The 27,527-nt window shown below is 47.0% G+C and overlaps 1 protein-coding gene across 2 annotated transcripts in view; it reads left to right on the plus strand.

Annotated features, from left to right (window-relative positions):
• The window catches only part of GALNT12 (polypeptide N-acetylgalactosaminyltransferase 12), a 26,978-nt gene extending 1,071 nt beyond the window's left edge, over positions 1 to 25,907 (plus strand). The window contains exons 2-10 of one of the 2 annotated variants that reach the window (XM_080668049.1): positions 6,523 to 6,692; positions 11,402 to 11,591; positions 13,603 to 13,788; positions 14,121 to 14,238; positions 15,572 to 15,748; positions 18,112 to 18,243; positions 20,859 to 20,972; positions 22,828 to 22,974; positions 25,481 to 25,907. In XM_080668049.1, the coding sequence (XP_080524175.1) occupies positions 6,523 to 6,692; positions 11,402 to 11,591; positions 13,603 to 13,788; positions 14,121 to 14,238; positions 15,572 to 15,748; positions 18,112 to 18,243; positions 20,859 to 20,972; positions 22,828 to 22,974; positions 25,481 to 25,621 (1,375 nt within the window). In that variant the 3' untranslated portion in view covers positions 25,622 to 25,907. The remainder of the gene's footprint in view (positions 1 to 6,522; positions 6,693 to 11,401; positions 11,592 to 13,602; positions 13,789 to 14,120; positions 14,239 to 15,571; positions 15,749 to 18,111; positions 18,244 to 20,858; positions 20,973 to 22,827; positions 22,975 to 25,480) is intronic. The other variant, XM_080668050.1, reaches the window with a different exon arrangement.
• The last annotated feature ends 1,620 nt before the right edge of the window (positions 25,908 to 27,527 follow it).

Genomic DNA, 27,527 nt, shown 5'->3' on the forward strand with positions numbered 1-27,527 from the left:
AACAAAAAATGGGGAATGAGTAAAAAGAACCAACCTAGGCAGTAATAAAGCACCTAACACCTGGGAACACACTGTGTACTCAATTCTTGTTAGTTTTCCTCTCTCCCCTGTTGCTAACAATTTACTCAGGAGGCCACTTCTAAGAGTCATCTAGGGATTGGTCATAAAGTTGTTCTTTTCTGGATTCCAACTTCCTTTATTGTCCCCGGTTGTGGAAATAGCTTTGGGACACTGTGGATGACCTATGGTATCCTGTTTCCATGGTGACGCAGCTGCCCTGTGTCCTATCAGGATTTGCTTATAGATCCTGCTGTGGCATTGACCCTAGGAAGTTAATCCAAACCCAGCATGATAAGGAGTATGAATACCTCCAGCCTTTAGTTCCTGCTGCAAGGCCTGTTGGGTTATTCTTGCCTAGCTGGAGAGAAAGGTATGCTTATCCTCTGTTGGGCTCAGCCCAGCCTGGCCTTGAGGTGTGGCCAGTAGTGTCAGGGCCTTTCTTGGAGACTCACTTTTATAGTTCATACAGGGGTAAGGACTTAATCAAGCTCTTTAGATTTAGCCTGAGGAATGGCAGATTATGAGTTCACACTCTGGATGGGAGAGATGGTCCCTTGGGAAACTAATTAATAAGCAGAGGGCTTGTTAAGAAGCTTGAATGTTACAGGAGGGAAGGCCCTGAGGCAGCATCCAGTCTCAACTAAGAGAAGAAGCCAAGGTAACACTCAGATCTGAGGAGAGCGGATCTAGAACCTAGGTGTGTTTTTGTTGTTCTTAATCCTCAACCTAGGATGTTTTCCCATTGATTTTTAGAGAGAGTGGAGGTCGAGAGGAAGGGAGGGAGGGAAAAGAGAGAGAGAGAGAGAGAACATCAATGTGAGAGACACATATATTGGTTGCCTCCCACATGCTCTGGGATCTAGGCCAAGGTTCAAACCTGCCACCCAGGTATGTGCCCTTGACCAGGAATAGAACCCATGATCCTTTGGTACATGGGCCGATGCTCTAACCCCTGTGCCATACTAGCCATGGTTAGAACCTAGATCTTTTATTCTCTCCTCCCTTTTGGGTGGAGTCAGTTAGTTGTCTGTTTTAATTATTAAAAACAATAGATGTTCAAAAAATAAAAATCACCTATGAACTTACCACCCTGGGGAGAACCACTGTTAACATTTTGCTGTCATCCTCCTAGATTTTTCCAGGTATAGAATAGATTTTGAAAATATACATATGGGCCTGGCAGGTTGCTCAGTTGTTAGAGCATTAGCCCGTGGACTGCAGGGGTCAGGTTCAAATTCCTTCGGGTTTGATTCCAGACTGATAGAAAAACATAGGAGTATTGGTTCTAATTCCTTAAAACTTGTTGTAGATCCCAGCTTGTCTGAGTCTAATACTTTACGTGCCAGTGAATTAGAGCACAGCTTTATTTCTGTTAGTTATAGCACCAAATCAAGGAGGAAGAGGTAGAGGATGACAAGGAATCCTTGCATGGTGATATAGTTTAGGGTTTGCAAAACTCTTTAACAAATCCCATCTCCTTTGAGCATAGCCGGGAGAGGGAACTTACACTCTGAGATGGCAGCCGGCCAAAGTGGGAAGCCAGATAGCTGGGGTTGTGGCCTTTGGAGACTTAAAAAGATTGATTCCAGAGACCATCCCCAGAACAATTAAATGTAATTTTCTGTGGGTAGAGCCTAGGCTAAGGCTGATGTCAACTAGTGTTGAAAGCTACTGGCTGAGAGCCTGAAGATTTCTCACTCAGAAGGTTAAGGGTGGGTGCTTTGGAGGGTGTGGGAGAATACCAGAATTAGACAAAGTGGGGATTAAAAACAGACCAAGTGCAGTTGAAACTAGTGATGACATGACAGTCATTGGAAGATGTGTCACAAGTAAGTGACTGCTAACAATTTTGCACTCCCAATATTTGCAGAAAGTTTTAGTTTTCCTAGGTCAGAGAAGCCTTGAGATCATAGCTAGAATGTCATTCTCACTTGCGTTCTGACTTATTTAGCCAGAGAGAAAAGTTGAGTGACAGTGCATTTTCAGGGGCACTTGGATGAGGATGCCACACATAAGAACAACAGGAGTTCTCTGCCATAGCAGAGGAGTTTGAGCCACTGGTTTGGAAAGTGTCTAAATAATGCACAGCTATTTGCATTTTTTAAATGCTTGCTCTGGTTTTAGCCTTATCAATACCATAATTTCTGATGTATCTACGTTTAGGGATCAGGATTTGGGTGCTGGGATGACAGTCTCGAAATAGCTCAAAATAGGTAATTTAGCAAAAGTGTTTGTGTGTTGCGGGGGTTGGCAGGAGGGAATTGGTTAGAATTTCTCTTTTTGCAGGGAGGTAGCCTGCTTGTCTATTGTGATAACATTATCTTCGGAAAAACATCACGCAACGTGTGGAGATTAGACTGATGCTTCTTTTGCTTCTCCAACAAGGCTGTAAACTGCAAGATTATTTTATTCTTATTAGATTCATCATGTGGCCCTCAGAGTGGCACCTTTTCTTGGAATCAGTTCTTTAAGTTTAGAACGTGTTTAGTTTTGTTAGTATTTTCATGATACGTTTTCCCACTCACGCTATGTAATTAAGTTTGAAGTGTGTCTCTAGCATGTTGAATTTTGTGTTTGTTTTTTTTAAAATCCAGACTGACAGTCTTTGACTTTAACTAGATAGTCATGTTCATTTATATTTATTGTGCTTATTAATACTTTAGGATTTAATTACACCATCTTATTTTATGCTTCCTTTTTGTTATACTTTTTCTCTCTTAGGGTTCTTTGGGTTGGTTGAAAGTGACTGAAAACCCAATGGGAAACGGACTTAAATATAAAAGAAAACATATTGGCTTCTATAGTAGAAAAGTCTGGGATGAGAACTGTGTTCAGATTATTTTGGGCCCTGGATTCAGGGATTCAATGGATATCATTAGAAAATGTTGACTGGTCAGGCCTGGAGCATTTGACCTTACCAGAGGACTGTGTGTATGTAAATATACGTGTGTGTGTGTGTGTGTGTGTGTGTGTGTGTGTGTGTGTGTTTAACCACATAGACTGAGAGTCCAGGAGGCATAGTTTCTGTAAGGGAAATCACAGTACAGTACTGTGAAGAAAGGAATTTGGGCAGATAAAACACATCAGTGGACATTATGACCTCCCTGGCCTGTTCTACAAAAGATAGGAATTTTCAGTGTAATAACCTGAATCCTATATAATAAAGAGCTAATATGCAAATGGTCATCATGCTCTCATGCCCTCGTGCCCAGGCCAAGGGACCCAAGGTCGGGCGGGAGACCTGAGGCCACACCCTCTGCTCCGGTGCCAGGCTGGGGGACCTGAGGCTGTGCCCCCCGCCCTGCGGGGCTTGACGGGGGTGGGGCCGGCCGGGTCTGGGTCTCTTGCAATTTTGAGGCACGTGCAGGTGGCCGGGGACTTGACTCTGGGTCCCGTGGCATGCCCCAGACTCTGACAGGAGGAAGATTTTCATATACATTTTACTAATTTTCTTTTATCTCTGACACTTCTATTATAGAGAAAGGGCAAATAGCAATATTAAAATATTTTCTCTAATTAATTCCCTTTTAATGTGCACGAATTTCATGCACCGGGTCACTAGTACAAAGATAAAAGCTCAGGAGATGTTTACTGCACCCATTTCATTCGCATCCATACACTACATAGACATGTACGGTTAGTGGAGATTAGAGTAGTCCCCACCCAAGTGAAGGTTAAATGGAATAACGCATGTGAAGTGCTTATACTGCCTATCATGTAGTAAGCACCTAATACATGCTACTACTATTACCAGGTACAATACAAGGCATGCTGAATATCCAGAGAAAAGCACAATTCAGCCACTGCCCTCACAAAGCACATGGTTATACCAGAAAGTTAAGGAAAGGATGGGTTACTGTGACTTGGCAGTGAATTTGGCTCTGAGCTTCCTTTTAAAATTATTTATTTGTTTTTTTTATTTTTATTGATTTTAGGGAGAGAGGATGGGAGAGGGATAGGGAGATAGAAACATCGATGAGAACATTAATCGGCTGCCTCTTGCACGCCTTGCGCTGGGGATCGAGCCTGAAACTCGGGCATGTGCCCTGACCAGGAATCAAACCACTGATTCGATGCTCAACCACTGAGTCGATGCTCAACCACCGAGCCACACCAGCCAGGCTGCTTTGAGCTTCCTTTTGTCCCCTCCACAAAAATGGAACGCTGAGGGATGCAGAGTTGTACTCGTCTAATTGAAGGATGCTCAGCTTTTTATCAGGCAGGTGAAGGGGAAAGTATTTTCTGTGAAAACATCCAGAAGGGCACACTGAGCAGTCGCGAAGTAGAATGCCTGTAAGGGATGTTTTAAAGAAAGAAGGAGAAACGTCCAGGCCCAGAGAAAAAGGAGAGGCCAGAATATTAAATTATTGTTCATTGAAGGCATTTGCTGTGGGGAGTTAAAGAAATACGATTCAGCTTTTAAAAAATAACCTTTTTTTGTGATTATAAGAATGATACATATTCATTATAGAACAATTTTAGAATGCAGGAAAATATAAAAATTAAATAATCAGAAATAATCTACTGCTCAGAGATAACCATTGTTAACATCATGGCATATTTTTTTCTGTTGTTTGTTGCTTATGTGTGAGCATGTACATACATACATTGTTGTGTATAGAACTGGCATTATGCTGTGTAGATTTGTACTCTGGTTTTTTATTAACAATATAATGTTGTCATTGTCTTTTATTGTTAAACTAGTGGCCCGGTGCACAAAATTCATGCACATTAAAAGGGAATTCATTAGAGGAAATATTTTAATATTACTATTTGCCCTTTCTCTATAATAGAAGTATCAGAGATGAAAGAAAATTAGTAAAATTTATATAAAAATCTCTCTTCTGTCAGAGTCTGGAGCATGCCGCAGGACCCAGAGTCAAGTCCCCGGCCAACCGTGCACACCTCAAAATCACGCAAGATCCATACCCGGCCGGCCCCATCCTCATCAAGCCCTGCAGGGGCACAGCCTCAGGTCCCCTGTCAAGCCCCACCAGGTGGGGAGCGCAGCCTCAGGTCCCCTGGCGCACCCTCAGGTCCCCCGGCCTGGCACCGGGGCGGGGAGTGCAGCCTGAGGTCCCCTGGCCTGGCACCAGGGCTCGGGGGTGTGCCTTGAGGTCCCCCGTTAAGCCCCACCAGGCGGGGGACGCGGCCTGAGGTCCCCTGGCCTAGCACCAGGGCAGGGGGCGCAGCCTCAGGTCCGCTGGCCTGGGGCAAAGGGCATGGCCTGAGGTCCCCTGTCAAGCCCCACTGGGTGGGGGGCATGGCCTGAGGTCCCCCAGCCTGGCGCTGGCGGGGGGCACGGCCTGAGGTCCTCAGTCAAGTTCCGCTGGGCGGGGGGCGCAGCCTCAGGTCCCCCGGCCCAGCCCGGCACCATGCAGCCTCAGGTCCCTGCGGATTGCTCATTTTGGGAACCCTGCCTCCGCTGTGGGCATAGCCATCTTGTGTTATGGAACCCCGCCTCCGCTGTGGGCACAGCCATCTTGTGATGGCATGAGGGTCAATTTGCATATTACCTCTTTATTAGATAGGATGTCCTCTGAAGAGGTGGTTTTGGGTGGCCATGTAGCATTTCTTCATGCAGCCATGCTACGTTTTATTTAACCATTTCTTGTTGGGCATTGAAATTGTCAGTAGATTTTTGCTATTATAAATAATGTTGCAAAGAAAAATTTTTACCACAGCCTCCTTTAGGATATCTCTGATTATTGCCTTAGGTGAGAAATTCTTAGATATAGTAATTTGACATCAAAGAGAAGAGGAACATTTTAAGGCTCTGAGTGTGTGTTTCCAAAGTGGTATGCAGCATTCTTGTGATTTAAGGGGACTCAAATTCTTGTTATTTAAGAGAACCCTCTTAGACAATTGAGGAAAGTGGCCTTGGGCTTTGGGTTGTCACAGAAACACAAAATGGAAACACAAAAACTCTGAGGAGGGGCTGACATCCTGTACCAACTCTGTTTGGTCAAGCAGAGCTTTTTCTGCCCTCCTGCTTATTATTCTGAGAAGAAATAAATTTTAATCCAGAACAGGAGGGTTGTGACTTCAGACTAAAGGACAGTTCTTTAAATTGAATAAACTTCATTTTCAAAAACCTCACTCTCTCCCTTCCTCTCTCTCTAAAACTAATAAAAACATATCATTGGGTCAGGATTAAATAGAAAAAAATAAAAAAAGAAGGCACATCCCATGCTGGAAAGTTTGTACTGGCTGTCGCGGGGAGGCCTCGGTCTCTCGCTCCATGCACCTCTCCATGGGCTCAGAGCAGCTCCGTCTTCACTGCATGGTGCTGGCTTTCCTCAGAATAGATGGTCCATGGAAGGGAACAATATGAAAATCTCACTGTCCCATGACCTGGTCTTGACCTATGTCCCCTCCACCCCATCCCCAGCACCCGCCTGGCCGGGTACACACACAGTCAACAGTAGGTTCTCCATTCCTGAAGTTGTATTGTATTTGCAGGTGCAAAGAAAAGAAATACGATTATGATCAATTGCCCACAACATCTATTGTCATAGCATTTTATAATGAAGCCTGGTCAACTCTCCTTCGGACAGTGTACAGTGTCCTCGAGACGTCCCCAGACATCCTGCTAGAAGAAGTTATCCTTGTAGATGACTACAGTGATAGAGGTAAGCCCCTGACATGGGCTCTTGGCGGGGCCTAGCTTTCCATGGCAGTGCCTGGGAGGTGAGAGTGTGATAAGGCCCGGTAAGGACAGGCCTCCTGCATCCCCCTGTGTCCGGCTCCTGTCTTAGGGAGCTCAGAGCTTGGAGGAGGCACACAGAGGTAATGACAGAGAGTTCTACCACATGGTACTCCAGGAAAACATGGGAAAGGGACTCACTCTGCCGGGTGCTCAGGATGGGTGGTTCACCTTAGCCTCCAAGGTCGAATAGTTTGTGGACAGCAAAGGAGGAGGGAGAGTGTTTCAAGTGGAGGGCATAGACGTGGAAAGGCTGGGGATGCAGTGCTGTGTGGATTGTGTAGGACCTGCCAGTGGTTCAGGAAGCATGGAGGGCCAGCTGCTTGGGGAGTAGTAGGAGAGGGCAGGAAGGAGAGGTGGAGAAGGGTGCAGCAAGAACACAAGGCCAAGGAGCTGGGACTTTGTTCTAAGGCAGGGGTGGGCAAACTTTTTGACTCGAGGGCCACAATGGGTTCTTAAACTGGACCGGAGGGCCGGAACAAAAGCATGGATGGAGTTTTTGTGTGAACTAATATAAATTCAAAGTAAAGGAGCGGAGGGGAGAGCAAGAGAACCGGATAGAATAGCCAGATCCGGCCCGCGGGCCATAGTTTGCCCAAGGCTGTGGGGCAGGGAGAGCCAAGGCAGGGTTTTAAGCAGGAGAGCTGTTGGGGAGAATCCCTCTGGGCTGGACTGTGGAGAATGGTGTACGGAGGAGCTGGGTGGGGAGGCCAGGGGGCGGTAGGGGTGGCCCAGGTGAGAAATGGAGGCTTGGAGTCAGGTGGTGGCAGAGGAAAGGGAGGGGTGGGGTGGGAGTAGGGATGTTCGAGTGGTGGCATCCACAGGGCCAGAGACTGGCTGAGGTGCAAGAAGGACCCATGGGCTTCTGGCATGGTTTCCCGGGTGAATGGTGGTGCCATCATAGAGCTGGACAAGCCACCCAGGACAGGAGGCACAGGTCTGGGAGAGGAAAGGCGTGTTTGGTTTTGGATGTGTTGCGTTTGAGATGAGATCAAAAGGGGCAGCCGAGACAAAAGAACGGAAGCCAGGGAGAGGTGTTCCATTGACAGGGTGGTCAGCGTCCCTGCAGGCCTGACCAGTGGCCTAGGATCTGGCAATTCACATGCAGCCCAGGGCTGGTCCTTCATTATTCAGTTTCTGAGTTTCTACGGTGTGCTGGGTGCTGTTCTAGGCACTGGGGTTCCATGGGCAGCAAAACAAGCCCCTGCTCATTTGTCTTTCTCTGAGCCTTTTTCTCATGGGTTTATCCACACCTGCCTCAGGGTTGTGGTGAGGAATCCATGAGATCAGGGATGTATGCACATGTTCAGGACAGGCCCTCAGGTAGCAGCAGCACGGAGGAGGCACTCATCCCCGTTGCCTTTTGTTCCTTCCTCGTCTATGGACACTGTTCTGGGTCATACTGCATGGGCTCGAATCCACTCCAACACTTCGCAGCCATGCAGCCTTGAGCAAGGAGCTTAACCAGTTCCAACCTTGCTTCAGCCCCTGTTTTAAAATATGTTAATGTAATTCATTAACATAAATAAAATAAAATAATAATATTTCCTACCTTGTAGGGTTGTTGAGAGGGTTAAATGAGGTAAAGCAAGGTACCAGTGCCTGGTATATTGTTAGCACTTGTTAAATGATAACCTCTGTTTTTATGAAATGTTAAACTATAAAGTGCCGAAAGTATTTCGGCAATGTCTTCGTTCAGAAGCAAATAGCAGATTTAAAATGTTATCTTTGGGCACTAACTAGGATTGATGGGATTCTGTGGCAGGCAGGAACACGGTTTGAACCCCTTCCAGCACAGCTCAGTTCCCTCATAAACGTGCTGCAGGGCCACAGCTCCCCTTTCCCATCCTGATAACCTGTGAAGCAGGTGAGATGCCCACTCAACCCATAATGGAGGTGAGAGTCCTGCCTGCCTCCTCCCGCCCTACCTGCACTGTCAGTCTGAGCTCCAAGAGGCCGACACCCCTCAGGGCGTGGGAAGACAGTTCAGCAGACAGAAGATTAAAGCTGACCAAATCCACAATGAGTTCAGGCCACAGGTGCACTTTTTGGGGTATTCACTGGGCACCATCGTAAGTTACCTTTTGTGTGGGAAGTCGTCTGTCTTGCTCCTACCATCAACTTACTTGCAGTCATATTTGGATTGAAAAAAAAAAACAACAACTGATGAGTGTTACTTTTTTTTTTTTTTTCCAGTGGCAAGAATATTTAGGGAAATATTTTCATAAACTATGAAGCAACCTAAAACATTTTATAAAAATTTCCCCTTTCTTGATGATTGAAGACTTTGAGACAAAGCCCATTTGATGTAGAGAAATTCTCTCATTTTCATTTTGCCCCAGGGGTGCCCACCAGCCTCCACCTGACCACTGAGGGGTGTGAGAGGGGGCCTCCAGTCCTAGAGCCTGGGAATGGAGTCGGGAGTCTGGGGTCAGCACTAGCTGTGGGCACATCCTTTCAACTTTTAAGGACTCATTTCCTCTTTAGCAAAAGAGGATGTTCTCCTGACAAGTTGTAGATTTCTTTAATAAAGATCAGAAGGTGCACAAGAAAGCTCTGGGAGGCAGTGTTAAGCCTGTGGACTCAAGGAGGCAGAGTCTGTGGGTTTAAATCATGGGCCCTCAGCTCACTTGCTCTGTGATCCTGACCTTGACAAGTTCCTTAGCCTCTCTGGCTTTAGTGTTATCCTATCTAATAAAAGAGTAATATGCAAATTGACAGTACCTCTGCTACAACCACCAGCCACGCCCACCAGCCACGCCCACCAGCCACGCCCACCAGCCAATCAGGAGGGAATATGCAAATAAACCCAACCAAGATGGCTGCAGCCACAGAGAGCAGGAGGGAGGCTTGGGTTTCCCTGGCAATGGAGGAAGCCAAGCTTTCTGCCTGCCCTTGCCGGCCCAGGCCTCCACTAAATGCTTCAAAGTTTCAATGATAGAAGATAAATAAAGCCCAACAGAAATGGCTGCTGCCACAGAGCTGGAGAGAGCAGGAGGCTAGGGTTGCCCGCGGCAATGGAGGAAGCCAAGCTTCTGCAGCCCTGGCCTGCTTTGGCCTCCGCTTAAGGCTACAAAGTTTCAATTATAGAAGATATATAAATCCAACATAAATGGCTGCTGCCACGGAGCGAGCAGAAGGCTTGGCTCCACTCCAGGCTACAAAGTTTCAATTGTAGAAGATAAATAAACCCCAGATACCAGGGCCTCTGCTTGGGTTGCCGGGGGGCGTGGCCAGCCTGCAAACCACCACAGGTCCCTCGCCCAGGCCACCCCACACCCCAAGGGAACCCCCACCCTGATCCGGGACACCCTTCAGGGCAAACCAGCTGGCCCCCACCCATGCACCAGGCCTCTATCCTATCTAATAAAAGAGTAATATGCAGATTGACCATCACTCCAACACACAAGATGGCTGCCCCCATGTGGACACAAGATGGCCACCACAAGATGGCCAGCAGGGGAGGGCAGTTGGGAGGAACCAGGCCTGCAAGGGAGGGCAGTTGGGGGCGATCAAGCCTGCTGGGGAGGGCAGTTAGGGGTGACCCAGCCGGCAGAGGAGGGAAGTTGGGGGTGACTGGGTCTGCAGGGAAGGGCAGTTGGGGGGGGGGACCCAGGCCTGCAGGGGAGAGCAGTTGGGGGGACCAGGCCTGCAGGGGAGGGCAGTTAGGGGTGACCAGGCCTGCAAGGGGAGGGCAGTTAGGGGCAAACAGGCTGGCAGGGGAGCAGTTAGGCATCAATCAGGCTGGCAGGGGAGTGGTTAGGGGGTGATCAGGCTGGCAGGCAGAAGCAGTTAGGGGCAATCAGGAAGGCAGGCAGGCGAGCGGTTGGGAGCCAGCAGTCCTGGATTGTTTAGGCCCAGTGGGATCGGGCCTAAACAGGCAGTCGGACATCCCTTGAGGGGTTCCAGATTGGAGAGGGTGCAGGCTGGGCTGAGGGACAACCCCCCCCCCCCCCCCGTGCACGAATTTTGTGCACCGGGCCTTTAGTCATCTATAAAATGGGAGTAATAGTGGTACCTACCTTGTGTTATAAGAATCATATAAATCACTTAGCAATGAGCACAGTCGGCCCTCTCAGGCTAGCTGCCGTTGTTATGACTACTATTACTGTACCAACTGAAATACGCTACTGAGAAAATTTACATGAACAGAACTATCCTAACATCATACAATAAAATGTGCATTAATATAACTATAATAATATAGCTATAATAACAAAATTTATATGAACATAATTCCATATAAATTAAAAATGTATAGCATATTGCATAATTAATTAACATACATTAACAAATTTATATTAACACAATTTTTCAGAAAAATTGTGGTTGGGTGGTTCTTGAGCTTTTTATTTTTAAATGTTCACAAGTCAAAGTGTAATGTATTTTGGGGGTAACAGTTTTATTGAGATATATCTGCATACATGTCACCCATTTTAGGCATTTGGTGGTTCAGGAATTCCTCCCCCTCAGTCTCCCCTGGCCTTTGGGGTGCTTCCAGCCCTGGTTCTGGGTGAGGTGAGCGTTTTCCAGGTGGCAGAGCAAAGGAGGCTTATGTCTGTTTAGTTTTCTTTCGGGAACAGGAAGGACCTGGCTTGGGATGTGAGTTCCTCATTTTCCCACTTGCCTCCCCAGAGCACCTGAAGGAACGCCTGGCCAATGAGCTGTCAAGGCTGCCCAAGGTGCGCCTGATCCGCGCCAACAAGAGGGAGGGCCTGGTGCGAGCCCGGCTGCTGGGGGCTTCCGCGGCAAAGGGCCAAGTGCTGACCTTCCTGGACTGCCACTGTGAGTGCCATGAGGGGTGGCTGGAGCCGCTGCTGCAAAGGTACGTGAGCCGTCCGTGTGGGGCGGGTCCCAATACTACATAGAGGCAAAAACAGACTGATCACCACGTGTGCGAGGCCATGGGACGCCTGGGTTCAGTGGCTCCTTGGACAAGTCCTTTGTCATTGGACAGTGTCTCTCAGATGGTCCTAACCAGGAACATAGCCCATTCTTTCCATGCGCTTTTGGAAATAGATGTTCTCAGTTGTCATGTCCAGCGGGTAGTGCTCCTGGCATTTTGTGAGCTGGGAACCAGGGATTTCAAACATCCTGCAGTGTGCACAACCTGCACAGCAAAGAATGGTTCTGCCCAGATGCCAGGAGTGAGTGCCTCTATGGGGCACTCTGCTCCTCGGCCTGCACGTTCCATAACCATGATTCAGAGTCCACGCCAGTGCTGACTCCCCAGTTTTCTTTCTTGTAAAATTTAGGCTACCCATGGTTCCAACCAGCTTGATCACAAGTCACAAGTTCTCGGGGTCTTTGCTAGGGGTCATGCAGCGTCTTTGAACCTGCCCGGCAGGTCTGCCATTGTTCCTCTCACCCCTTTTAATAATGCCCTCAATTTATTTAAAGAATTGGGCATTGGTAGATACTCACTCTGCAGTTTCCTGAATTTAGTGAACTCAGAAGCTTGATTCTTTGTCTCACATAATCCATCCTGAACAGTGCAATTTTCCCCAAACTCATAATTCTTACTTCAGTGTCATTCATAATGTCATTCATTTCTGGTGTTATTCTAAAAACCCTTATCGCTCAAGTTTGGTGGATCTCTGTTTCTTCTCGCCATTGTTTTGTGTGACTCTAATGATTTTTAGGTATCAGATTTCAGATAAAAGACCCCAAAATGTAACACCAGAGAAATCTAGTGTTCACACATGGTCCAGTCTCAGCTCATCTTTCCTGATGTGCTATCAAATGCAAAGTCTAGCAGCATGCCGAAGGATGGTCGGGCTTGTGATAATGACTGCAGAGGAACTAGCTAAAGCATACACACAGGCTGATGCCTACCACAGGAAATCATAGCGTTTCCCACTGTGTGTAATATTTCACGATAATAAAGATGAAAAGAAAAGAATAGCAGTCTTTCTAGGTTCTCTGCCAGCCATCTCACGGACATTCCCACGTTAACCCTATGTGTACATTACAGGGTGGGCAAAAACAAGTTTACTGTCATGAGTACGTGAAACACAGAGCTTATTCTTGTATTATTATTTATTAATTATTGTATCATTTTCCATACAAACAACTAAATCTACTTTGCCCACCCACTTTGGGCCCTGAGAGGTGAGATGACTCAGTTAATGTTCACACAGTGAATAGGAGGAGAATTTATATTCTAACTCCAAAGCTGGCCCTTTGGTCTGGGGGCATCTCTGCACAGACAGGGAGATTATTATTTCTTGACATTTTATTTTTTTAAATATATATTTTTAAATATATATTTTATTGATTTCAGAGAGGAAGGGAGAGGGAGAGAGAGATAGAAACATCAGTGATGAGAAACATTGATTGGCTGCCTCCTGCAACCCCCCTACTGGGGATCAAGCCCGCAACCCAGGCATGTGCCCTGACCGGGAATCACACTGTGACCTCCTGGTTCATAGGTCGATGCTCAACCACTGAGCCAAGCTTGACGTTTTATGATTAATTGTGATTAAATGAAGGAACCTTTTACAATCTTGAGAAATTGAAAACCTGCATTCTCTTTAAAAAAATTACCTTTGATTTTTTTACATGTCTTGACTTTCATAGAGGGAGTCATGGTTAGTGGGAATATCCATAGATAGAATCAGAACATTAGAGCTGTGGGATGTTTCATATTAAGGTCAGAATCCTTGTTCCCCACTTTCCCTTAAAAACCCCCAAGGTGGTCACCTGCCTGACATGGCTGCAGACACATGGGTGTTCCTCCTTCCTAGTGGAAGGGTGAGGAGAGTTTATTCCCAGATTTCCTAATGGTCCTCCTGTACCCATTCACATGGAGAAACGGGTGTCCTGGGTGTTTGCAGGATCCATGAAGAGGAGTCAGCAGTGGTGTGCCCTGTGATTGATGTGATCGACTGGAACACCTTCGAGTACCTGGGGAACTCCGGAGAACCCCAGATCGGCGGTTTCGACTGGAGGCTGGTGTTCACGTGGCACGTGGTTCCTGAGAGGGAGAGGATGCGGATGCGGTCCCCTGTCGATGTCATCAGGTCAGGGGTCGACTTCTTTGAGCGAGCCTCATTGCATCTGGCTAACATGTCAGTGAAGGCCCTTGGGAGGGATAGTTAGCTGTTGGGCCCCCCACCTTATTTTACACATAATATCATGCACAGAGTTATGTACTTGCCTGTTGAGATGTCTGTGTGCTTCCCCAGGGCAGGAACTGTGGGGTCTGCCTGTGCTTAGTGCTTGGCAGAGCCTGAGCTCAGGGTACTCTTTAGAGATGCATGACTGGACTGAAGGGCGTGTGGTGGGAAAGGAGTTCAACTAACTGGTGGTTTCGTGCTGCTTGCATGGCAATATGGATCTCATATGCTTCTAGGTCTCCAACAATGGCTGGTGGGCTGTTTGCTGTGAGTAAGAAATATTTTGAATATCTGGGGTCTTATGATACAGGAATGGAAGTCTGGGGCGGAGAAAACCTCGAATTCTCCTTTAGGGTAAGTATTCCAGTCTTCTCTTCGGACTCATGCTTAACCTGTTTTCTCTCTCTCTCTCTCTTTGGGAATGGTGGGATTTTATGAAGTCCTGGTACACTTTCCCTCCACATTGGCAATTTATCCAGAAGTTCTGAAAGATGATAATGGCATAAGCGTCCTATAAATATGCTTACCTTCTTGTTTAAACTTTAAAAAATATCTACTTTTAAATAGATTTGGGGTAGGAAAGGCCCTTGCAGGTCACCTAGTTCTCTTCTCTCACTACAGCGGGAAGAGCTAAAGCCCATCGAGGGGACGTGACTTGCTCAGGAGTGAGTGGCAGAGACTGAACTAAAACTCGGTCCCTGCCTCCTGAGTCCATGTTTTGGAGACTTGATTTGCTTAACTGTTTATGAAGTGGCCTCTTTATTTAGCACAGCAACTTTCAAACCTGGACACATACAGAATTGTTGGGGAAACTTGTTAAAAAGGCAGATTTACAGGCACCGTCTCCCGAAAGTCAGATTTGATGGGTTTCCTGTTGGGACCAGGAATGTGCCTTTTGTAATAAGCCCCTCTACCGATTCTGCTACCCATGACTCCCAGATGATGCCCATGGAGAAGTCCTAAGCTTTTCAGTGGGTTTTCCAGTTAACTAACCTTGCATTTTAAGCACCAAAACCTTAGGTTAATGTAAGCTTTTCAATAGAAAATTTAAAATTCAAATAATATTTTATATGGTTTCCTGCTTAAAAAGAGTTATCTGACGAACAAGAATTTGGCCTTCCACGGGGGACTCACACCCCCATCATTGGCCATACCTCCTCTGGACAGTGGGGTGTCCATGGTGATTTGCCCAGCATGCAATGGCCCCCGATGACGGTTGAGTTGTAGAGTGGCTCTTAACGGTCTTTCTGCCTTTCCCCTAGGTGTCAGGCTGCTCTGCCTGCCTCTAGAAGCTCCTCCTTTCCCCCTCCCAAACCTCTCTTCTTACTTGCTGCTTTCCTATCCTCTGTGGCTAGCAGATCAGGTAATATGCCTGTGTTTTACATCCTGAGTGAATGGGTTCCCAGCGAGGTCAGCGATGGGTCCCGCCACGCATCAAGTGCATGAGATTTAGTGCATGGACTTGGGGTCTTGGTTCCAGGGCTTGTTTGTCTTGGGGCTGCTTTCATACTCTGCCTGCATTCTGTGTTGTGGGGGTGCTGTAGAAGTGGCCCCCTGCCCCGTGGAGGGTGAGAGTGTGGCAGTGCTCGTCATGACTTCTGTGCTCGGCCTCCTGGCCACAGGCCTTATGGACCAGCACCTCATCCCCGGCTCACCGACCGCGGCCTCTCCTCTGCTCTGTGCGCAGATCTGGCAGTGTGGCGGGATCCTGGAGACACACCCGTGTTCTCACGTGGGCCACGTTTTCCCCAAGCAAGCTCCCTACTCCCGCAAAAAGGCCCTGGCCAACAGTGTCCGTGCAGCTGAAGTGTGGATGGATGAATTCAAAGAGCTCTACTACCACCGCAATCCCCACGCCCGCTTGGTGAGTTCCTGCCCCCTGCGCTCGACCTCGCCCCATCTGAACAAAACCAGCTAATCTGGCCTCTGTACCATAGTGGACCATGTTCCAGAAATAGAAAATAAATGGGGTGCTCATGATACAGTATGGGACAATTTTATTCCTTCACTTATAATTTACAGTTGGTTCTCGTTATTTGCAGTAATAATTTTTCTATATAGTCACCGCAAACACTGAATTTGAGAACACTGAATCCTGAGGGGAAATACAGGGTTAGGTTCTTGGAAGCCTCCAGCAGGTTGACATTTTTGTCAACCGATCAATACATAACCGTGCTTTGTGTGTGTTTCATCTTATTTAATATATTGTTGGTTCATTACTTTGGACTCATGGCCAATAGTACTGTCATTTATGCATGAAAAAAGCTTAATAAGCACACAAAATTTCCCCGTCAGGCACCTCACAGCCTGCTTACACTGAGGAGCATTCCACGGCACTGCAGCATTATGCTCGGGGACCATTTCCAATTGTGAACTCCCCAGCACAAAGCACAAGAATCTGAAAGATGTGACATTGAATGGAGCACGAAAAGAACGCTTGTTTACAGTGTGAGATCCTAGAACAGCCTTGGGCAAACTACGGCCCGTGGGCTGGATCCGGCTGTTCTATCCGGTTCTCTTGCTCTCCCCTCCGCTCCTTTACTTTGAATTTATATTAGTTCACACAAACACTCCATCCATACTTTTGTTCCAGCCCTCCGGTCCAGTTTAAGAACCCATTGTGGCCCTCGAGTCAAAAAGTTTGCCCACCCCTGGCCTAGAACATGCACATTGGGTGACTCAAAAATTTCCCTGCCTGTGTATGTCCTCAAATGACAGAAGCATGAGAACACTCATTGATTTTAGGGCTACAAACAAATTTTAACGAACAGGTCCACTGCCCTTGCACGGGCCAGCTCTGCACAACCCAGGACAGGGGCCCGCTGACCCTCATTCCCATAATTAAGAGGGCTGCTTGGCTAGACCAGAAGGTCTGCTCCAGGATCTCTTTCCTGGCCACGTGATGAAAATCTCTTCTGATTCTTCGCAGCAGCCCTTCAGGCTGGCTCTGAATTTTTCATTTTATAGAGGAGAAAACTGAAACTCAGAGAGAGGATGAGTTAAGGAACTTGCCCCAGGGCTCAGAGCTGATGCGGGAAGAACAGGGCCTGGGGTGTGCACACTCTAGTGGACCTCTCTCTGTGCTCTGCAGAGCCCCGTGGACCCACCCCCTGACCTCCCTGGGCTTCTCTCTGCCTCTGGGTTCCAGGCTCATTGCTTCCTCCATCTCGCCCAAGGGAGAGAAACATCGATTGGTTTCCTCTGATTTTCCTCCGATTTGCACCCAGACCAGGGCTGGTATCGAGCCTGCAACTGAAGTATGCACCCCTAACCAGGAATCAGACCTGCAACCCTTTGGTCCATGGGCCGATGCTCTAATCACTGAGCCAAACTGGCCAGGGCAGAAAGTTCTTAATCAGTGGTTTTGTCCAGAGCACTAAACTTCCACTAGTATTTATTATTGTAGCATCCTGCTTTTGTCGTCATCTATGTATATAAAAGCCAAGCAACTGGAATGCTGGAATTACTGGAATGACCGGTTGCTATGACACGCACTGCGGTGGCCAACCGGCCCGATGGGGGCCCCGATTGGCCCTCCCACAACCTCCTGTGGCTCCCGCCCCCTGCCGGCCTGGCCCTGATTGCGCACCTCCCCTCCCCCGATTTGGGGGCGGGGCCAGCCGGCCAACCTTCTGCATTCCCTCCCCAATGCCGGCCTGGCCCCAATGGGCCCCCATTGGGGCAGGCGGCCAGACCCCACCCGTGCACGAATTTCTGCACTGGGCCTCTAGAAAGTATGTATTTAGACTTCAATACACTGAGCACATAAGGTTTTCATTCATAATTACAGCTAGAACACTTACCTGTGTTTGAAAGTGAATGTCAGATATCAGTGGTAAATTGGAATGTCATTGTATGTGATTGCTGCTGACGTTTTGCTGGCCTGTGATCACGCGTTCATCCTTGATGTGCTGGCCCAGGGATCCAGCGCAGCCCCAGGATTTGGCTTCCTCATCCCACCAGCAGGTGCTTTGTGTCCTTCCCTGTGCACCTGATTGCACCTCCCTGCAGCAAGAGCACCTGCGAGTGTGATTGTGTGACAGCCTCTCCCACTGGTGTGCTCCCCTGTGTCTGAGGCTGTTTGGGGTACTCTGTGGCCGGCACAGGGCCCGGCACACACAGGGTGCTCAATAAAAGCTTAGTGAATGAGTGGGCAGCAGTGGGGAGCAGGGCTTTGATAGGAAATGCCATCACCTTCAGCGGCTCCCTGTTTTGTTGTTTTCTCAGGAGCCCTTTGGGGATGTGACAGAGAGGAAGCAGCTTCGCGCCAAGCTTCAGTGTAAGGACTTCAAGTGGTTCCTGGAGACCGTGTATCCAGAACTGCACGTGCCTGAGGACAGGCCTGGCTTCTTCGGGATGGTGAGTGAGGCGGCCCATGCTGGGCAGGGAGTTCTGGCCCCCAGGTCTGATCAACAAACCCTGGGCCACAAAGGCCCCTTTGTGGGGACCACGGGCCAAACTCCTCTCCCTTTTCATCCACTGTTCTTCCTTCTCCCTGTGAGTGTTTGGGACTCAGGTCCAGAGTGTCAGTCCTGGGGGCCATCTCGAAATTGACAAGTATAAACCTCCCATTTTATTGATGAGGAAACCGAGGCTCATTTAGTGTTTCCATGTCCTAGTTTTTACCAACACATTATAACATTATTTCAAATCTCAGTGGCCAGATCAGTTAATTACCAGCTCAGGGATCCACAAAGGCAGTGGTGGGGAAAGGAGAGTCACTTCTCTTATTTCAAGAAACCTAAAAGAAATGTTCCTGGGGTGAGGCCAGCTAAAATGTCTGGTGCCTTTGGCTTTTGCTAGGAATTGCACTGAGTTAGCAAGGAAGTCTCCTGGGCCATGTTGATCAGAAGTGCTGGTGTTCTTCTGAAAGTCTTTGATAAACACCAAGCAGGATATTCATGCATTAAATTCAGTTTCCTTATGAATTTATACCAGAGAGAATGGTATAATGAACCCTGTCCCCGAGATTCTTGAATTATCAAGATTTTTTCTTTCTTGCTTTCCCTCTCCTCTGCTCCACCCTCCCATATTTTTCTTTTTTCAAGGAAACCCCAGACATTGTGTCATTTCACTCCTATACACTTCAGCAGGAATCTTAGTAAAACTTGGACATCATCCTATAAAACCACAGACCGTTATCATCCCTAACCAAATGAACAATAATTTCTTGGTGTCATTTAACATCTATCCCTTATCCAGATTCCCCCAGATTGTCAAATTTCTCTTGGAGTATTTGGCAAGTTCCCTTTGGGATCCAAACAAGGTCTACACATTGCATATGGTCACCACATCTTCTAAAGCAGGGGTCCTCAAACTACGGCCACATACGGCCCGCCGAGGACATTTATCCGGCCCGCCGGGTGCCACTGCCTGTCCTGCTTAGCAGCCGACTCGTCCCGGGCCCGCAGTGCGCATAGGAATTTGTTCATAGTTTTTTTTTTTTAAACTATAGTCCGGCGCTCCAACGGTCTGAGGGACAGTGAACTGGCCCCCTGTTTAAAAAGTTTGAGGACCCCTGTTCTAAAGTCTCTCTAATCTAAGGCAGGCCTTCTCCTTTTTTTTTTTTTTTTTTTTTTTTCTCTCTCTCTTTTGCTCCAGCATTAGTTTCCCTAGAGAGTGCTTCATCCTGGGGATTGTCTAATTTTTTCTTTGTGGTGACTTTTAAATTGTGCTTCTCCCCCATATTCTTTACAATGGAAGTAAGGTATAAAAGTGTGATTGGAGTTGGAGAAATCTTTTTGGCAAAGACCCTTCACAGGTGTGCTTTGCACTCATATGATGTCATGGAGGGAGCACGCAATGTCTGGTCCTCCTGCTGTTAGAGGTGAGATTGATCATAGGTTCATGGAGAGTCACGGGGACTTGTCCTGTTCCCGGCTCCTTCACACCCAAAGCGATCTCAAGAACTCGGAGGGCTGTGCTTTACGAGCTAGCGGGCTGCGGATTCCTTCCTTCTGTATGGCTGAGTCTTGTCATCAGAACAGACTAGTCAAGAGTAGACAAGGGCCAGGGCAGCAGTGGGGTTCAGAGAGTTCTTGGAACACTCCAGGAAGGAATGCGGAAAGTATTGTGTTTTTCCCCAGAGGCTCCTGGAAGGGAGGAGGGAACATGGAACCACCCATGGTTTTGTGTTGTTTTTTTAAAAATATAATTTATTGATTTTTTACAGAGAGGAAGGGAGAGGGATAGAGAGTCAGAAACATCGATGAGAGAGAAACATTGATCAGCTGCCTCCTGCACACCCCCTACTGGGGATGTGCCCACAACCAAGGTACATGCCCTTGACCAGAATCGAACCTGGGACCCTTCATTCCGCAGGCCGACGCTCTATCCACTGAGCCAAACCGGTCAGGGCTCCCGTGGTTTTTTTTTTTTTTTTTGCTCTTAGAGCAATTAAAGGGTTTTAGAGCCAAGAGATGCCTCAGCGGTGACATTAGATAAGACACTGTTGAGTGATAGAGAGAGCACTGGACTTGGAGTCAGAGGTCCTGGATTCAAGACTCGGGTATTGGGGTACCTTGGGCAACATTGGCTCTTTGTATGCTGTTTCTAGAGTCTAGAATGCCAGCCTTGTGGTCTGGGGAGTGCCGAGTCTGTCCATTGGGGTGTCCTTTGCCGATGCGTAGTAACAGGCACTCCTTGGTATATTTGTGAGGCGCTAATCCAGCTGTGTTTGGACTAGTGCAGTAATAAGGCTGCATTAAAGAGAAATGAGGAGTATGGGCTTTCAGGTCATAAAAAGTTAATCTCCCTTATCCTCAGGTTTATCATCTCAAAGTGGGGTTACAATTCCCGCCTATGGTATAGGGTGGGAAGGCATTTTTAAAATGAGAAATGTAAGGGGCTCTTACCATTGAGTCCAGTTCTTGAGGCAGGTGCTTCTGCCACTCTGTTGACCCTCCCTCAGAGCCGTGGGTGGAATCTGTTGTGTATGAACCTGGACCAAAAGGCCCCCTTTGCGTTTTGTTTAGCTGCAGAACAAAGGACTAAAAGATTACTGCTTTGACTATAACCCTCCCAGCGAACACGACCTCACGGGACACCAGGTCCTCCTGTACCTCTGCCACGGGATGGGCCAGAACCAGGTACGCGCTCTTCTCTGTAGCCTGTTAGTCTCCTGCGGGGGGAGCCCAGCGGGTGAGGGGAGAGCGAGTGGGAGGCTCTGTGCTCAAGGGGTCCTTGGTGTGGGCCTCCGAAGAGGGAAATGAGGGGAAATAACGTGCTTTTAAAAAATTAAGTGTTCACTTTGTTTTTCATTGTAAAAGTAATGTATACTCATTATAGAACATTTGGGAAGTATAAAAAGTAGAAGTGAATAGTGAATGACAGGACCCAGAGCAACCACCACAATGATTAAGACATACTTGCTTCCCCTCTTTTTTTATGCACGGCCTTTGGATATGTGTTTTCAATGTCTATATTTTCATATGTCTATATTTTTCCACTCTCTGTTTCCATTAATTTGATCATTAGACATCCTTTGAGAATACTATTCCTGCTGGCCTCTGATATGTCTTTGTGTGGCTATATTGCTGTTTACTAACGGATTCCCTGCCTCCCTGTTGTTTGCGATTATAAATAATCTTGCCACTAACATCTTTGGTCAGGAAAAAAAAAAAAAAAAAAGGAGGAAAAAAACCAGCAGAACTGCATTTTGGATGACTTCCTTATCACCAGTTCTTAAACAGAATGGCAGGTTTTGATGCAGAGTGCCACCCTGCAAAGCTGTGTTTAGGGCAGGCACCTCAGCAGGGCACCTGGGCAGACCTGAGTTAAGCGCTGTCCTCAGGCTGGGCAGGGAGCAAGTCTGGAGGGTCTAAGGACCAGAACAGGACCCCGGCCCAGGAAAGCAGATGGACCCACCAGGCTGGGGCCAACGGAGGAGGCAGGAGGGCCGCAAAGCGCTGGTTCCAGACCTTCAAAGCCTGCTGGCCTCCGCGGTGGCAGACACTGGAGACGAAGGTGTGGGGGTTCAGTTTTCTTCCAACCTGGACAATTCCATATGACTGCTAAGCCCCCTTATGGTCAACAGTAAGCTTTCGTAACTCAGCCCCTACACACTGAAGTTACTCGGGTTCTCCAACACTTTTTAGAACAGTGCTCCTCAAAGGCGGGCCTCCGACGGGCACCAGCAGCAACCCCTGAGAGCTTAGAAATGCAAACTCTCGGACCCACCCCGTCCCTCTGGAAGCCCAGCCGCTTGTAACCAGCTTTCTGGGAGATTCCTTTCAGAGGCAATGCTCCACGTGCCTTCAGGATAGCCACCCGGGTCCGAATCTCCCGGAAGGGAGGGCGTGGTGCAGGGCAGGCAGGTGGCTGAGTTGCTGAGTGTCATGTTAAAAATGTGAAAATGCAGCTCCCTAGGCCCCGCCTCGGACGGAAGGGGCCCTCAGTCCCTCTCTGGGGCGGGGCCCTCAGTCCCTCCCACGCTGCTCTTTCCCGGCACTAGAGGAGGAAGCCATTGCTCTGAGGAACCAGGTCTTCCCACTCGCAGTCATACTGTTGGCTTGCACACAGCACTTGATAGTGTCCCAGCCACCGTTGCACTCATTGTATTTCCAAGGGAGGAGGCCGAGAGGACTGAAGAAGAGGAGAGGAAATGGCTAGTCAAGGTCGCGGAGCCCCAAGTGCTGGCACTAGGACCATCCGTTTTCTTTCCTGCTGTTCCACGCCTGCACGGGGACCAGTCCCGCACTTGCTATCTAACAAGCAAGGGGACATGAGAAAGGCCCCTCCTTTCACACTTGCTGAGCCCCACACCACGTGCTGAAATGCTGGGGGGCCACGTAGGAGGCTGACTGATCAGACAGGCTAGCGTCAGCGGGTGAGGGGAGAGCGAGGGACCCCGACTCCTATGCTCTCGTGACCCCATTTCTCATCCAGCAATTCCCCTTTCCGTGTCAGAGGGTAACTGACGCCTGTTGGCTGCTCCGTTTTCAGTTTTTCGAGTACACGTCCCAGAATGAAATTCGCTATAACACCCACCAGCCAGAGGCCTGCATCGCTGTGGAGGCAGGAGCAGATATTCTCATCATGCACCTCTGCCAGGACAGGGCCCCGGAGAACCAGAAGTTCATCCTGCAGGAGGTGAGCCACGGTCTTGTTCCTTCCTCGCTGGCTGCCCTCTGTAGGCTGCGGAGGGGAGCATGGAGGCCATGTATAGGAGAAGGTCCCAGTGACCCTGAGCCCCTGGCCACACTGCTGGATCCCAGGGTCAGTGTCAGCCGCTTTCCTTCTCCCTACACTGTAGGGAAACCCCACCTTCCACCTTAGCTGCAGTGGGCAGAAATGGGAAGAGGACCTGCCGCAGATGCATTAAAAGCAAATGGGGTTTAAACAAGTGAAACAGATCACCAACATGTAAGGATGGGAGGTTAGATCAAGGTGTAGGTCGCTCCACTTCTCCAAGCCTCCTTTTTCACGGCTTTAATGTGAGGGCAGTCATAGTCTCCTCTTCTTAACTCCAGCAAGGATTAGATGTATGGCCAGGAATATTCTTTGGAAACTGGGAAGCTCTTTCGAGATTAGTCATTACTGTCGGTATAATAACCAAGAAAAGATCTCTCGGAGGGAGTTGGCTCTCCATCAGAATAGTCGTTGAATTGGAATTGGGTGTTATTTCAAGCATGAAGGGCACTAGCTCCACTATATTTGTGGTCAGCCCGTGATGCGACTCATAAATCGGTCATATCCATTGACTCACAAAAAGAGCACTTGAGGGAATAAAACCAAAGAAAATAATTCAAAAGAAAAAATTAGTTCCCTTTCATCTCCGTGGGAAGCTGTCATTCCCAGGCTGGCCCCAGGGATGGAAAGGGTCATCTAGACTGCTTATAAATAGGATAATTCCAAGTAGGATTAGAAGTTGGAGTACTTTTTCCTGCAGAAAATGTTATGATTAGCAATGTAATATGCAGGCTCCTTGGAAAAGCCAGGCACCATAGTGTTGTCTACCTGATACTAAAAAGGAGGGAAAATATTTCTGCAAACCCCAAAAGTCTGTGACCCTCTGCAATGCCCTCCCCCTTCTCTTCTTTCTTTCACTGGAAGCCATTGTACGCCCTCAAAGAACAGTAATGCAAGATAGAGGCTACAAAATTGGTTTGAAATGTTATCTTAAATTTCTTCTTTTTTAATTAAAAACATTTTAAAAAATTTATTTCAGCGAGAGGAATAGAAGGATAAAAACATCAATGATTAGAGAGAATCACTGATTGGCTGCCTCTTGCACACCCCACACTGGGGATCAAGCACACAACCCGGGCATATGCCCCTTCCAGGAATCGTGATCTCCTTGGTTCATGGATCGACGCTCAACCACTGAGCAACACCAGCTGGACTATCTTAAAGTTCAGTGACCATTTAAGGAAAAGTCTATTCTGAAGGGTGGGAGGAGGGTGCTTTACTTAATTCCAGGCATATCTCAGAGATATTGCGGGTTCTGTTCCAGACTACTGCAATAAAGCAAGTATTACAATAACGTGAGTCACGTTAAATTTTTGGTTTCCTGGAACATAAAAAAGTTATATTTACACTATACTGTAGTCTATTAGATGTGTAATAATAGTATATGTTTAAAAAACAATAATTAAAAATATTTCATTGCTAAAAGGTGCTAACTATCATCTGAGCCTTCAAAGTCATATTTTTGCTGGTGGAGGGTCTTACCTTCAATTTGTGAAAAAAAAAGCATTATCTGTGAAGTGCAATACAAGGAAGTGTAATAAAATGAGGTAGCCCTGTGTTTACTTTCACATTATTCTAAAGGCAATTTATGAGCACTTTAAAAGGTTCTCATGGCTAATATTTTTGAGATTCCTTTGCATCTGATTTTATTAATAAGGCTTCTCTTGCCCTGGAACAGGTTATGTCACTGTTCTGCCCGTTTGTCGCCAGGCCATGATTAAGTTCCTTGGGGATGTACAGTTTACAATAGAAAGGGGGGTCCGTGGGAGAAAAACTCCAGGACCTAGGGAGATATTTGCTGAGTTAACTCAGCAACAGTTTGGAAAAAGAAGAGAAGAGGGAGGCATTAAAGAGGATCATCGTCTTAGGGAGTTTGGGAATTGACACTGTCTGTGGAACCCACTTCCTCTCTGGTGACTTGCTCCCTCCCTCAGCTGGTCTGTAGCTGAGCTGGGACTAAAGCCAAGTCTCCTGACTCTCCATTTAAATACATAAAAGAAAGAGATCTCCAGGCATGGAATTAGTTGACCTAAGTGGAAGAGATTCATAAAGAGTCTTTCTTTGGTCCTGATTTCCCTGAAGGAAAAGAAAAATTGTCCAGCTGAGATATAGGATCTGGCAGATCCCAAAAGCAGCCAGCAGGTGGCACCATTGGCCCTGACAGCAGAGTCCAGGACCCCGTGAACTGCTCCTGTGAAAGGCTAGCATGACATATGTCTGTACATGCCTGGCCCTCTCCCTGCACAGACAGGCCTGGATTGCCTTTCCACATGCAGATGCTTACTGCTCAATAAATATTTCTGAAATGATAAAAGTTGCCCTGAGCACACATTTTAAGGAAAAAGATACTTTCTCTGAGAAATGCTTATAATTCTCTTGAACGTCCAATGTCTATGATCTTTTGTAGGATGGTTCTTTATTTCACATACAGTCCAAGAAATGTGTTCAGGCTGTGAAGAAGGCACTCAGCAACAGCTTCGTACCACTCTTACGAGACTGCATCAACTCAGAACATCAGAAATGGTTCTTTAAAGAACGCATGTCTTAAAGTGTCGCTGCACCACGGAGACCACATGGGAGATGGGGGCCCTGGACTTAGCACAAAAGACTTCACTATGTACAGTGACAGGCCCACCCAAAACTTGGCTGCTCTGTTTTTATAAGGAAATCACTGTGCAATTTGTGAAAGCGATGTGGTAAGAATGTGAATAAGCTTTGTACTGTTTTTAAAAACTTTAAAGTTGTTTCCAAATACCCGATTTTCAAAGGGTAATCATAAAATGTTAATTCTTGGTAGTCAGAGAATTAAAAGCCTTCAAATATTTTTCTATCAAGATCGGTTGTGCCTCTTTATTCCCTTAGCAAAAAAGTAAATGTTTTATTTCGGTATTTACAAGGATTTCCAGGTATGAAGATGTTTGCATGTGTTGAAGTTAGACTCACGTAACGTACTTTGCATAAACTGATAATACTTCAGATGTTGGTTTCGATTTTTCTCACTGTGGACAGATGGACAGTGGGAACATTGTGCTGATTCCTTCGGGGCATTGAGATAACCTAGATTTACTTAATAAAGAATGCTACTTGGTTATGTATTGTTGCCATAGTCAAACCTCCAGTTAAAATTTATGTTAGCCAAAGAAGGCTAACGAGAGCTGAAATCTCAAAGGAACAACTTGACATATGTTGGGCTAATAAAAACTTCCACCACCGGGGTGGACTTCCGACAGTGCATAGCCGTTGTGTGGCTGGCTACTTTTAGCAGTTACCTACTGGGGCTTTAAAACATATTTATGTCATTTTTTAAATTTTCATCACATTCGTGTGAGGGAGAAATTTGATGTTCTCTATGAAATTTAGTTCTCAGGCTTGTTCGTTAATACTGTTGGGTCATTTAAATCGTTTTGTGCTGCCACGGCTGCTGTGAAAGTTTCTCAGTAATTCTGGTTCATGCAAGATCTCAGGTCTACTTCTAAGATCTCGTCCATGTGATGGAGTCCGTGCGAATGCTTATCAAAGGGATGAGAGCACTGCAGATCTTTCTTCTTACACACCAATCAGATGTGAGAGATGAAGACGCGTGTGCAATTGGTTAAAAAGTCTCAACTTGTGTCTCAGGCTCTTAGGCTCTTTTTTTCTCGGATTCCCCTCTCTGAGGGATCCAGTTTAACACTTACCCAGAAACAACTCCAACTGACCTGGCGCGGGTCAATCGGATGTCCTTTAACCACTTTGAACTTTAGTTTCTTTATCTGTAAAATGGGAATAATGAAACCAAGCTTAGGGGGTAGGTGTTAGGATTAAATAGCTTAGCTTAGTCCCTGGCATACAGAATGGTTTTTTTTTTTTTTTAAATAAATCTTTATTCAGATTATTACAATTATTTCTCCTTTTTCCCCCCATAGCTCCCCTCCACTCATTTCCCACCCCACCTTCTGCCCTTACCTCCCCACCACTGTCCTCATCCATAGGTGTATGATTTTTGTCCAGTCTTTTCATGAACCCCCATATCCCTTTCCCCCTGAGAATTATCAGTCCACTCCCTTTCTATGCCCCTGATTCTATTATATTCACCAGATTATTCTGTCCCTCAGGTTTTTAATTCACTTGATTTTTAGGTTCACTTGTTGATAGATATGTATTTGTTGTTCATAATTTTTATCTTTACTTTTTTCTTCTTCCTCTTCTTTAAGAATACCTTTCAGCATTTCATATAATACTGGTTTGGTGGTGATGAACTCCTTTAGCTTTTTCTTGTCTGTGAAACTCTTTATCTGCCCTTCAATTCTGAATGATAGCTTTGTTGGGTAGAGTAATCTTGGTTGTAGGTTCTTGCTATTCATCACATTGAAAATTTCTTGCCACTCCCGTCTGGCCTGCATAGTTTCTGTTGAAAAGTCAGCTGACAGTCGTATGGGTGCTCCCTTGTAGGTAACTAACTGTTTTTCTCTTGC

This window comes from Plecotus auritus (genome assembly GCF_963455305.1).
Source record: "Plecotus auritus genome assembly, chromosome: 5".
In the NCBI taxonomy this organism is placed as follows: Eukaryota; Metazoa; Chordata; class Mammalia; order Chiroptera; family Vespertilionidae; genus Plecotus; species Plecotus auritus.